General features: G+C 37.1%; 1 protein-coding gene across 2 annotated transcripts in view; it reads right to left on the bottom strand.

Annotated features, from left to right (window-relative positions):
• The window catches only part of BICC1 (BicC family RNA binding protein 1), a 96591-nt gene that overhangs the window by 58553 nt on the left and 24770 nt on the right, over window positions 1-13268 (bottom strand). For both annotated transcript variants that reach the window (XM_031608689.2, XM_090144823.1), the window contains exon 2: window positions 5148-5194. In XM_031608689.2, coding sequence (XP_031464549.1) covers window positions 5148-5194 — 47 coding nt within the window. The remainder of the gene's footprint in view (window positions 1-5147; window positions 5195-13268) is intronic.

Below are 13268 nucleotides of genomic sequence, written 5' to 3'. Positions count from 1 at the left end.
TCTCAAAATCACTCCCACTATATCAGAAGCAGCAAAGATTAAGCTAACGATCATGATTTTTTCATTTGCATTTTAAAGGTCTCATGAGTACTCCATTCTCTTAACAGAACAATGCTACAGTAGAAATGTGACAAACACTTTTCTGCAAGAAGACTGTCTTCCCATCACTCAGACTTCCCTTAACTCACTCAGACTTCCCTTAACTAAGTGTAAAGTTCAAGTGAACATACTTGCTTTACTGAACTAACCTGAATAATCTCTTTGTTCCTTTTATTGTGGTTTTGCCAAAAGGGGGACCAAATTCTCAATCTCAAGATTTCTTGCAAATGTTGACTACCAACATTCTTTCAACTCTCATCCATACCAATATCTTGGAGCAATCTCTCTATCTTCCTGGTAAGCTAGCTGAGAGGAAGCTAAACAAATTAGAAGCTCATGGCACTACAGACTAACACTGAAGCAAGTACTGGGACTGACTGGCTTTTGCAAACCCTTAACATATGTTCTGAGCTGGAAGCCTACATATATTTTAATGCTAATGGAGATGTATGAATTGATTTCTACACAGAAAAAAATCGGAGGTGTGGAGCCACTAGCTGCAAATCACAGCTGCTCCTGGTTCTTACTGTTGAAATATAGATGAAGCTCACAGTAACGATGGTGCCTAATTAAACATGGACTCAATATATCTAATTAGCGAAATACATAGCACTGGAAGAAACCCATAGTCCAATAGCAGCACTAGTGCCATCAGAAATGAGAGTATAGCCCTAGGGAAACATTAATTACAAATACAAAGTTTCAGAGAAGTCATGGATGAAGACACATGAAAACTCCATCAAAAGTTACTGCAGAACAATGATTATAATCAGTCTGGGACATCTCAGTTTCAGGTCAATGATTAATACTTATGTCTCAAAGTGCCCTAAAGCCATCCACATTTAGAGCTTTACCTACACATTTCATGCTCGAAAATTAAGAAGCAATACTGACCAATTTCCAGCGTGACCTACAGCACACAAAGACATCTTGGGTTATATTTGTATAAATATGTACTTACAAAAGCATTCATGTACACAATGACTCTGTCAGTATACTCACACATGCACTTTGCAAAAGTTCATGTCTGCTTAACATCATCCTAAAAAATGCTCTTCAAAGAATAAACAAATGAAAATAAAGGGTTTTGTAGAATACAATACTTTTATCTTAAATGAATTGAACTTGAGGCTGTTTCCTTACTGGCTCTGTTATGAGAGCATCCTAAACTGAAAGTAATGTACATTCATTATTAACTAATTCATTAGTTCATACATTCATTATTAACGAATTCAAATGACAATTTGAATTTAACCAACAATTGATCAAAGATGCAATTAGGTATGCCTATTTGTGTTTTGTTTTTTTCTTTTAATCTTCTATTGTACTGTTTCTGATCTTTATCCTGGAGAAATAGCTAGCTTTAAAGGATAGTTTCATTGACTAACGTTTCTAAAACAGCTGCAGTATGTTCAAAGGTCTCATTTTACTAAGAAAATGAGTCAAGAAAATTCTAACCTTCCTTTAGACACTGAACTCCATTGCACTGAGGAGCTTACATCTAACCTACAGTTAAGCACTTGGGCTGAACCCCATGCGCACATTTCCAGAGGCCCTCTTTCTGAACACAAAGCCTCATATTAGCCTAAGAATTCCAGTCAACTGAATCCCAGCATCCTCCCATCAGTGCTGTGATTCAAGTTCTACGTACACTGATGCATTGAGGAATTTCAGAGTGAGAGGTTATCATTTAGCATTAAGATTTCCAAATATTAGAAAAAGATAAAGGCAAGACAAGGAGGCCAGAACAAAAAGCAAGCAGAAATGATGTATTAAATTCCCCTCTGTCCATGCAGCCAACCTCATCTGTTTCGGATTACCAATTCCTTAAGGCAGAGACCCATCACCTTCTTACATTTTACATGAAAGTGCCATGCATATCTATAATGCTACATAAATTATACGTTCCCTGGAACAACGTCCTGGCTTTGTCTGGGAAGGGCCTTGCTAGCACATGAGGTGTGAACCAGATGTTATGGAACTCAATGGAAAAATTCTACCATCAACTGCAAATGGGCTTTAGATCAAGTAATAATTCTATATTAAATATTTCTCATAGAAAAAATAAGAACAGTAATAGAGAGAGCAAGGCCCACAATGATCTTCTACATTAGCTGCTTTATGTAATAGCAGCCAACCAGTCCATACTTAATATTACCTGTCACAGAGTGATCTGGAGAGAAAACTATTATTTTTTTCTTGTTAAGTAATTAGCAACTGCCAGAGGTTTTGAAAAATCTGTAAGACTATGTTAGGCTTTCCCAAGTCTGAAGCAGTAGTCAAGCTTAAAAAATATTGGAAGCATGATGAAGTCCTCAGATTATTATTAAGTAACACTAGAGAAGAACACTTAGCTATTTTCCCTTTCTCATATTTAATTCCAGAGAAATGGAAGTTGTATATCACCACCATCTTACCCACAGTATGGCAGAAATGATAGCCATACTTGTTCCCATCAGTTCTTGGCTGTGTGGGACAAGGGCAAATTCTGCAACTCCATCAGCAGAACACGTACTCGGTTGTGCTAATAAGCTCAGTGAAATATTGCATCTTGATACTTGAACTGTTATTAAGCTTTTCAAGTAAGAAGTTGATAGGAGCAGTTCACATCTATTAAAGTCTACTTTATTACAAAAATTAATGGCAGCAATACTGCTCACTCATGTTGGAAGATCAGTAAAAAAAAACTTAGCACTACAAAACTTGTGTTAATAATTGTGGATGAGTTCAGAATTCAAGCCCAGCTCAGGGACCATGAGTAACTTGTGTTCCTCCTGATGTCTAGCTTACACTAGCTGAGCTGTCTCTCATGGCCCAGCCACCAAGCCAGGCCATCTGCAAGCAATCAGCATGGCCTTGCTGCCTCCAGTACTGGCCTCCTCTGTTCCCTTTTTATCTGCCTCTCTCAAACTGAATCACCTTCTGAGCCTTTGGCCATTGTCACTGAAGCACTTGCATGAAAACTTCTCACACCCAGCCCACTCCTTTCAATCCACAGTAAGTGCAACACGTTGTCAGAAAACATTTGTACTGTCTGAAGATGTTATACACAACAGTATTTACAGAAATTACACCCTCAAATCTAGATGTCACTCAGAAGTGGCAACCTTCTCCTCACCAATCAACTCCAAAGTCTGATAATACAGCCCTGAAGAGAGACTCATTTTAAAAAACCATTTTAACATGTATTTACTACACCTTCAAATTCATACTGCAAGTTCCTGCAAGTATTTTGCTCCCTTAGCTTCCAATATGTTTCCAGTGTTTCAAATCGCTCTTCCTCACTACACAACCTGAAATACATCAGAAGTCTTCATTTTACCTCCAGAAACTGCCTTATTCATTTCACATGAGAGAAAGGAAAAAACGTTACCCTGATTAAAGGAAATTGCACAGACAGAGACGGTGAGTAAGCCATGAGACACTGTCCAAAGATTTTTTTTTAACAAAAAGAAAACTTGTGAAGATAGCTTCCATCTGTTTTTATTGCTGCAGCATCACATGTATGTACAGAGAAGATGCACTAATGTAAGTTAAACTACCGAGTTGCTCAGACACCAAGAAGAGCTTTAGTTAAAGTGAAGCATTTTTTAACCTGTTGTTACATCCACACTGTGCCTAAATAATAACTTAACAGGCTTATGGCAATGCATTAATGCTGAAATAGACATATCAACATTGCTAAGTAATATACTCTTATTCACACAGGACATTTCATCTTCTATTATATTCAAAACAGGATTTTTTGCTACACTAACAACTGTGTAATTCTAAGATAGATTATACCTATAGTAAATAATCAAGTATCCAAACACATTAAACATGCAAGTCATTCAACTCCACTAAGGAAACATCCAGCTGTAAGAATTATGAGCCATGTTACATAAGGGTGAGGAAATATTGTACTGTGAAGTGATGTGTAGAACAAAGTACCTGCTACTAAGGTTTTGTTGCATCAAATTAAAACAAATCCACACATTTTAATAACATTCTAAAGATTAATTCTTAACACGTCCCCCATCTGTGCACACTAATATTGAAAATTAAGCAACACATTCAGACAAGTAACTCATTTGTCAGTCTCGGTGTAGTCTAATGTAATCTAGTGCAAGAATGTAATCTAAGAATCCCATATAATACTTAATAAAATAGATATTTTGCCATTGTCCACACTCCTCCCCCTCAAGCCTTGATCAGGGCATCTGCTGATCTCATACAGGATAAAGTGCTCTTTCACATTTAAAAACATATCTTTTAAAAGTATGATCTCTAAGTATGAACAAAATATGGAAAATAAGGGCAGCTACTTGCTTAACAGACAGCTAATAAAGAAGTTCCAAGGCATTTCAGGATACAACCTGAAGGTTTACACTGTCTTCTCTGGTGTGCAGAAAGACAAAACAGCTCATTTTTATTTGCATACTATATGCACTATCTTCATTGACTCATAAACAATAATTTACACATGATTCATTTAAATACCCATGTTGCTTTGTAAAAAGCAATTTCAAAGCCATTACTCTTGTTCGTGTTTCTCTTTGTAGCTGAGTTGCTGTGGGACTATTTTTTCCCAGTCCTTTCGTGCCTCTGTCTAACCACAGACTTTATTGAAACACTGTGTGGATTGTGCATTTCTTTCTTAAAAGGACTTTGCATTTCTCAACCAAATATTTATGCTTTCAATGATAGCACAATAAGTTTCATGTCATTTCTTCAATAACAGGATGTAGTGTTTATGCACAGACAAAAATGTTAGGACCACCACACCATCTTTCTGGTGAACCCTCTGCTACTAGTTTGAAACTTCCAATTAAAGACTAATTAAGCTTTTAAGTGAATCACAGTAGCATACACCAAAGAGTACACTTATCATTACAGTCTATGGACAGCTGATGGTTAGTAGGCTTTAAACAGCAAAACTGAAAAATGGATTTGATCACACAGTGGAAACTGCACCGTAAATTTCATTAGTAGAAATCATGAATGAACAAAGAGCATCATTTTTTATCTAGTCAGTTGTTATTATAGAATTACAGTAACTTTCTTACCTTCTGAAAAAAGTCTTCCCCACTTTTCCCTTTGCCCTCAGCAGCAGCTGTAAAACAAAAATGACATCTGGTTATAAAATACCTGGGAGAAAAGTTCTAGGTCTACATACAAAAAAAAAACAACCATCAATGAGCCCATGTTACTGTGAAATTATAACTCTGGGTAAGTCATTTCTTATGCAGTAGACATTTATCAACAACTGACTAATACTTGGAACAACATCTCGTGAGTCACTTGCAAAGGATCAGTTCCAAGCACGTGTTTATTTGCATAATAGAGCTACTATACATATATATTTTGTAACTCAAATTTAGATCTATGATCACCTAAGTTGAATGATTTATTCACATTGCACACTTTGCCATGCGCTTCTATTAAGATGTAAACAGAAAGCTGGAAGGGCACAGCATTCACTAAATCAAGATTAAGAATCAGAACCAAAACAAGACTAAGCAGTATATTAAGTCTGAATCACATTAGTAAGTACCTCTATTCTACTTTTAACTTTTTCTTAATACCGAAGGAAAATAAAAAAACTTGATAGAATACTGAATGCTCTTCAGTTTACTGAGGCTGACAAAGCACCACAGAAACCCAAGCACACTTTTGTGCTGTTATATTTGCTTGTCAGGCAGTGACAATTTATGCAATACTCCTTTAGACCAACAGCACTTCTGAGCTGCTACAGTCAACACAGCAGAAAAGTTGAAAGCAGCCCTAGATACTAAGAACAGTTCTGCAAACCAGAAGCATTAGAACTTTTGAATACATAGCAGCATTCAAGGAAGGTGACCTGAAGCTAGAAGGTGCACTGAATGGGGCTGCTGGTATCTCTTGGCAATGGGCAAATATGAATTTGTCATGAAGGGAAAACATTGTGAGCTCCTCAGCCTAGGAGGTTTTAGAGGCTGAGAGGTGAAAGCATCGAGTCCATGAAAACAAACTGCTCAGAGGAAAAATACCAAACAACAACAACAGAAAAACCATGAATTTGACTAGTACAGTTTTGTAGGTAAAAAGCACAAAATGGAGAATATCACCCTTCTCCTCATGCCGAGCATGGCTCTAGCTATATCAAACTGTGCAATGCACGAGGTCAGATCTGGGGATTCCCGGTCTTGAGCTTCTGTGAGGAAGAGCAGAGAAAAGGGGCATCGACACTGGTGTGTGCAAGCAGGCTGTGCCCTGCAGTCTTGAAGCCACACTGGGACATTTGGATCAACAAAAAAGGCAACAGTGACTTTAGGAAGAGCAGGCAACCACAAACCTAGAAATCCATAGGCAATAAACAAAGTAGTCAGCCTTAAAAATATTTTTCAAAAAGCCTGCAGGAAAAAAATAGCAACAGTAGCATCATTTCAGAACAGGACTTGCAAGCGTACAAGAAACAAAGATGCAACTTAGTGGTTTCAAGAACAAAACAGGGATTAGGGCTTGGATTCTCTCCCACGTTAATTTAAACCTCTCACTGTGCTCTTGGGTGATGTAAACGGATTGCACTTAAAATGCTACAACTGTTTGCACATAACATATGTTGTAGCTTATCTATGTTGCAACTTGTGACACAGCAACCACAACACAGTAGGTCTTTCAGAAGCAAGATAATTATGAGAAGGATAATTGCCTTTTCTCCCCCAAAAAGGAACGCCTTCAAATGAAATTCCAAGTGAAGGAAACAAAAGAGGGGGAAAAAAAAACAAGTTTCCTGCTTGGAAACTTGAGTTGCTGAAGACATTCACTGTCTTTGGGAATTTTCTGTATTTCTCGTACACAGAACAGATGTCTAATTAGCCCCATCACCTACCTTCACAGCTGTTCCGGCTACTTGATTCTATTTGCTCTTTTGGTGACACAAGCAATTCCAGACAGAGCAAAAGTCACTGAGAAGGTCCAAGATAATGGCATCAGACCACTGCTCCTACCCCAAAGGAAGCAACGCCACTGTATTCAAGAGCTTCTCGGGAAGAGTCTCTGACACAGATAGCAAGGAGTAATCCTTGACCACAAATTTCTATACAATTGAATACAGAAGTTCCCATTCTTTCATTCAGCGTCAAAGCAGAAGAAACCAGTGAAGCAGTCACTTTGCTGCAGAGTTAATCCCACCTTCACAAACTGAGAAAAGAACAGCGCTCTTCTTGCCCTCCAAACCTACACCGTCTGTGACAGAAGAGTGCATTGCTGGAAGCTTCACTAGAGCAGGGTTTCTGGAAACAAAATTCAACTCATGCATTAGCAAAAAAATTGCAAACAAGATCTAATTTCAGACAGCAGGTACTTCATAGACGCATGTTGTTTTCACACATCTTTCACTAAGTCAGAAATTGCTTTGAAAAATTTTAGGGAGACGAGTATCAAACCACTCAAATGATAGATGGGCCTAATGTGCTTTTAATCAGAGGGTCCAGAAGACAAACCATAGATGAGAAGATGACAGATGAGAAGCTGAAGTTGTGGCTTTGAGAATAGACAGATTTTGTTTCAACTGCAAATACATGCCTTCTAAACTGAAGACAAACAGGAGATGGCTTAGATAATGGCAGTGATGCTCTGCGAGGCATTTAAGTAGAATGCCGACAATGTAAATTCAAAGTTTCTTATTGCAGGCTTGTTTTTAATCTGAATCATTCTGGTGACCTGATTTACAGCCTGACCTGACCAGCAACTGTATGACACAACACACGGATCCCAAGAAGCATGGAAAGGAGAAGAGGGAATGGGAGTGTATCCTAATGAAGTTGCGGAGCAAATGGCATTTACAATTTTAGCCATTATTCAATGTTTTCAATTGCTTTACTGTAGAACAAAGGAATGGTCTTTCATTTTAACTTTTAAGGTCTTGTGGCTCCTAACAAAAGGCAGGGAAGGCTGTACTGTGTGGTTGTTTGGTTGGTTTTTTTTTGTTTGTTTGTTTGTTTTTGGGGGGGGCGGGGTAGGTAAGGAGGGGGAATACGTTGAACTTTCACACTGCTGTATCCTAAAGCAGTTCTTCCTATGATTTCAGTATTTCCTATGTGCCCGTTATGTCTGTGCTCACTTTTATGTATAAAATAGCTGCTGAATATTAAGGTGGCCTAACAACTGTCATCTCCAATGAGCACAGAATGAAAAACACTCAACTGTAGCTTAAAATATTGAGTTAGGCTTGAAATGGTATTTTCTTCTTCTCTGGTTAAAGCTAAGAAAATAATGTCAGACAATCTACAAGAAGCAGTACATTATGTTTATAACTAGGTTAGCTATTTTTCCACTTAGTTTCTCCTTCTGCCATTCTCAAACTCTTGGTAATGATAATTTTGCTTTACTGTAACGTTATTCCATTTCATAAGGTGAAGTTATGCTTGAAAACCCCAAAATTTTAATTGTTTATATATTGCATACATTTAATGCATGTTTACTTCTAAATGAAGTACTCATATACATATATATATATATATATATATATATATATACATACACACACACACAGAATAAAATTTAACATTAGTAGTTCCTAACATGGTGAAGATTTTACTATCTCAGAGTCTTTCTTTCCCTCCAAAAGAGGCCGAGATTTGTTGCTTCTGAAAATGGGAACAATTGCCAAACAAGGAATAAGTTACTCACTTCTTTCTTAATTAAAAAGAAAAATGGATTCTGTTCTAACACCACCAGCTCGGTATCATTGACAGGGAAATGAGCCCCAAAATAGTTCCCCCAAAATGTTAATTTTATGCCCAAGTCATTGAAAATGGGTTCCAAACTGCGCAGCGTTCACTACAGTGAGCTGCAACCCAGCAAGCTATTGAGGCTGACCTCAGTCAGACAAACTGAGATAAAAGCAAGCGTTAATTTGTGTTTAGGGAAAAAAGTCTGACAGGTCACTGCATCCTAAGCTCAACTTTTTTTTTAAAACAAATCTTGAGAATTAACCCTGACTTTGAAAACAAGTCTTCTCTTTGAAATGTCATATTGAGAATCACTCAGAATTCGTAGCTGACGTTCATATCCTGGCAGATTATTTTACTAATATTAACTGCAACGTTAACACAAAGCCAACATTTCATCAAAAACCAGGCAGCACAAGTATGGCACAAATATTAAAAGAACAGTTCTTTAATTTTGTAACAGCACATTTTACAGCAGAAGCACTACCACGTGAATGACAGCATTCCTTGAACTCAACTCAATGTCTACCACAACAAACAGACATCAGCATCTCTACCGAGAAACAGAAAAAGATCTGTGTTTTGACAGTATATCCAGGTGAATTCCACATGTGGTCGCCAGCCAGACCACCAGCCAGACCACCACACCCTTCTGTTGGCAGCCCCGTCCTCAAAGTGGGCTTGACCACATCATTTGCCATTCTGCCACGCCAAGCAGAACGCTAATTAACACCATGCACTGACTCCTGACTGACAAAGTTTTTCATTTTCACCAACTCTCCCACTCAGCAAGTATTGGTTTCTTGGAAACAGTATTTACTTCCTTGTATTCAATAATTACTTAACTGAACTTCACAAAAACTCGGATTATTTTTACACAAAATGATAACATAGGCTTCAGAAATACAAGGAAAGACTAAATAAACGTGCATAATAGGCATTTTATATTTTAAGCTATACTCTGTTTATTATAATTTCTTCCATACCATGAAATATTTTATATCTGGTTTTCACTTTTCAAGATATATTGGATTGCCAAGGTCCCATCCAATACAAATATGAAACAGTTGAAACAGGTGTTAACTATTATTGCACCCATTAAGTATACTGCTTGCCTACTTAATCACCAAATCAGAAAAAAGCCAAAATTGTAATTTCTTTTAAGTTCACATGGAACAGTGAATTTTAACTGTTATTTTAAGTGTTCTTTTAATCATGAAAAGAACAGTTTACAAAGTAGACCACGTTTTACAGGAACTGAACCAAAAGTACTCGGATTCAGTCAAGTTTTGTTTAAAGAAGCCATTACTGCAAATTGATCTCACAAATCAGCTTTATGCCTCATTCCCTAAGCTCTTGAAATCGGTATTGAAAACTATGAGAAATATTTGTGCATTTGTCTTTGGGCTGGTTAGTATCAGAATTTCTTCCCTTCTTTTGAAAAAACCCCTACATTTCTCAGAGAACCTAACTGCACGTTCTTGTCTCAGGGTTTCAGCTATGAAACAAAATTATTCCTTGCATCAGAAAACATTTAAAAGAAGAGCTAAAAAAAATTGACAAATTAAACATGATTTTGTCCAATATACCTGAAGTAGCTAACTTAAAAAAATCTTTTATAGCCAATAAATCACAAAGAATCTGTAAAACTTGTCATTTTCCTCATATTAATTACCTTTTCTAAAAGTTATAAAAATGTGTTGACCCAATACTGCCTTGGTTCTTTTTGTTTTCAAGAAGTGAAATCACTCATTTCATAGCGATTGCTCACTAACAAAAAAAGCATACATTGTTCAAAGAATCTGACCTTCAGTTGAAGTTGTTGACATCCAAACAAAGTCAGTTTGTTATTTCTTCTAGTTCTAAAGCTAGCCTCGTTTTCAGTTTTCAGCTTACAAACTAAGAAGTTAGAATAAGAGCCAATGAGCCAAAATGAAAGTGTTTGGCAAAAGAACATAGGAAAGCTTAAATAAGCCACACATTTGCATAACAACCTTCAACTCTATTACTGTATTGGCCTTTCAGTAGTATTTCAGCTACACATTCATCTCACTGTGAGGTAGCTTAAGCTTTCTGTGACTACTTATTAGTTTGCTGCAAGTTAGAAATATTTTCTCTGCAATGCTTTGTGTTAACTTCGTGTTCATGTGCAGAACTTTCCACAATGTAGAAGAAACAATAAGTCACCAGCTTCCCTGTGTAGTAGTCTTCCAAAGCAGTAAAGGGAAGAAAATCACTCATTTTATAGTATCATGAAGTACTCTGTAACTCATACATTTTGGTATTTTAGGATTTCTATTAGCTTTTAAGTATTCCAGAGTCAGTAAGCAGAAAAACAGTAAACCAACCAAGTGCTTCTATTTTCAGGTTCACGGGTAAGGCAACCTGTAGCCTTTGAGGACGCTCACCACAGATCAGGCAGAGTACATCACAAAGTCAACTAGAAGTATCAGAAAGAAGGAGAATGGATGGAAGCAAACGCAGAGTACTCAAGAAGTTATTGGCACAGTCACAACTAAAAAAGCTGGCAAAAAAATACACCTGTCCATATATCATGCTGACAAACTTGCCAAGTGAGAAACTACACTGTAATATTACATAATTATCCAATGTCTATATATTATGTGATGAAAAGATTCCAGGACTGCAGGTAAAAACACGAGTATCATCTTTAATTAATACATAAATTAAGAGGAAAAACAATTGAAAACAAAACGATATCCACGACATAAACACAAATTTTACATGGGAAGTTTCTTTTTGTAGTTGAGCAGCCTAAGGAGAACTGGAACAATCTCAGCATTCTCAGTAAAGGACAAAAAACAGTCTGTTAAATAACTAGATGTTTTTGGGTAGGTTCCACTGTATCTCCTTCTCTTGTAATGAGTTTAATACACAAGCTATGAAGCTATTAGTGAAAAAGCCAGATGTGCTAGAACTTCGGACAGATATAACTAATGTGAAAAAAAGTAGCCTCTGAACATAGACTGCTTTTACACTGTTGTTGAAATACAACATTTTCTGAGCACTGCAGAAGCTCAGCACCTACAGCCCTTATTTGGGCTACTAGCTAGCTGCGTGAGATTACTTGAATGAGGTCTTTCCTGAATGCATACAGACAGAAGTTCATATTTTTCATTCATCCCTCAATTCCCCATTTACTTGCATACATAAAATTATGAGGACTATCTATCATGTAAACTACATAAACAGTCAGTTATTATAACAATTTTTCAATGATCTTTTTCCTCATGCTATAATAAGACAACTTTTGGCAATTAAATAAAACCATTCCATAACCAAAAAGCAAAGTTCCCCTCCATCTGTTACTTGCAATGAATAAGGAACAAAAATTGCCAAGAAAAAAGAAAAGCTTAAAACAAATTAAGCTTACTGCCACTGCATACATTGCCAAGAAAGAACGCTATATACACGTACATGACCAAAACAGTTTTGAACTAGTATTCCAGCAGTTTGCTTCTGGTTTCTTTAGGGACTTGATGGATTTGATGGCTAGTAGCATCAAGAAAAACAGAGTTAATGCTACAAGCTACTGCCTTGTCAATTTTCTCTCCCTGGCACCAAGGTTCTTAGAACTGCATAACTATGAAGTTCATCCAGAATCAATGACTTAATACATAACAACTGTAAATTTTACATATATATCAACAGATTTTTCTCATTTTGTGAAACAAATTTGTCTCTAGGGAAAATGATTTCTGCCAAGTCCGTGCATAGAGAAAGTATGCTATCTATACATTTCTGTAGACAAATCAGACCCAGCTGTGAAACTGGGGTTGCCCTGGGACCCCTTTTCCATGATGGGGATCTCTCCTTCAAAAGGCAAATGGGTCTGCCTCATCTATCCAAGCACAGAGTGCTTTCTTATGAGACAAGGAGCAAAGATGACTCTATGGCCCAACATTTCAGACTTCAAAGATAGAAAGTGAGTGCTTTACTTCCTGCCAGCTACTCTTGAGAAATCAGCCAGGAAAACCAAGTAGCTCTCAGCAATGCATTACCTGATTAAAACTACTCTATTAGCTCTCTGTGTGGATTCTTCAGTATTAAAACCCAAGAAACCTGGACCTCTATTACATTGCTTCTCTTTCCTTGCATGCAGAAATTCAGATTTAAAAAAAAAACCTGTGCCCAGCAGTTCAATTATAATTTCTATGTTAGAATTAACGACATAGATCAGGAAGAGGCAAAGGGAGAGAAAAAAAATGCTGCAGTGACTAGTAGCAAACAGCACTGTGCAAGTCACTGCGCACTGTCTTCTACTCTCTGCTTCAGCATATCAGGTGGGTAATTGCTGAAAGCCTCCTACATCATCCTTCAGAGCCATTCAAGGATGCCAGTTGCTACCTATAGCAGACATGCCAACTCATGTTCCAAGATCAAGTTTTCAGCTTCCCTTTCTTAACAAACTTTGATCAGCTTTAGTTTGATGCTCACTTTTTTAGAGTCCAT

The sequence above is a fragment of the Phasianus colchicus genome, chromosome 8, assembly GCF_987193195.1.
Source record: "Phasianus colchicus chromosome 8, bPhaCol1.hap1.1, whole genome shotgun sequence".
In the NCBI taxonomy this organism is placed as follows: domain Eukaryota; kingdom Metazoa; phylum Chordata; class Aves; order Galliformes; family Phasianidae; genus Phasianus; species Phasianus colchicus.
The sequence above is the reverse complement of the archived record's forward strand: the minus strand, read 5'-3'. Positions and strand labels throughout refer to the sequence as shown.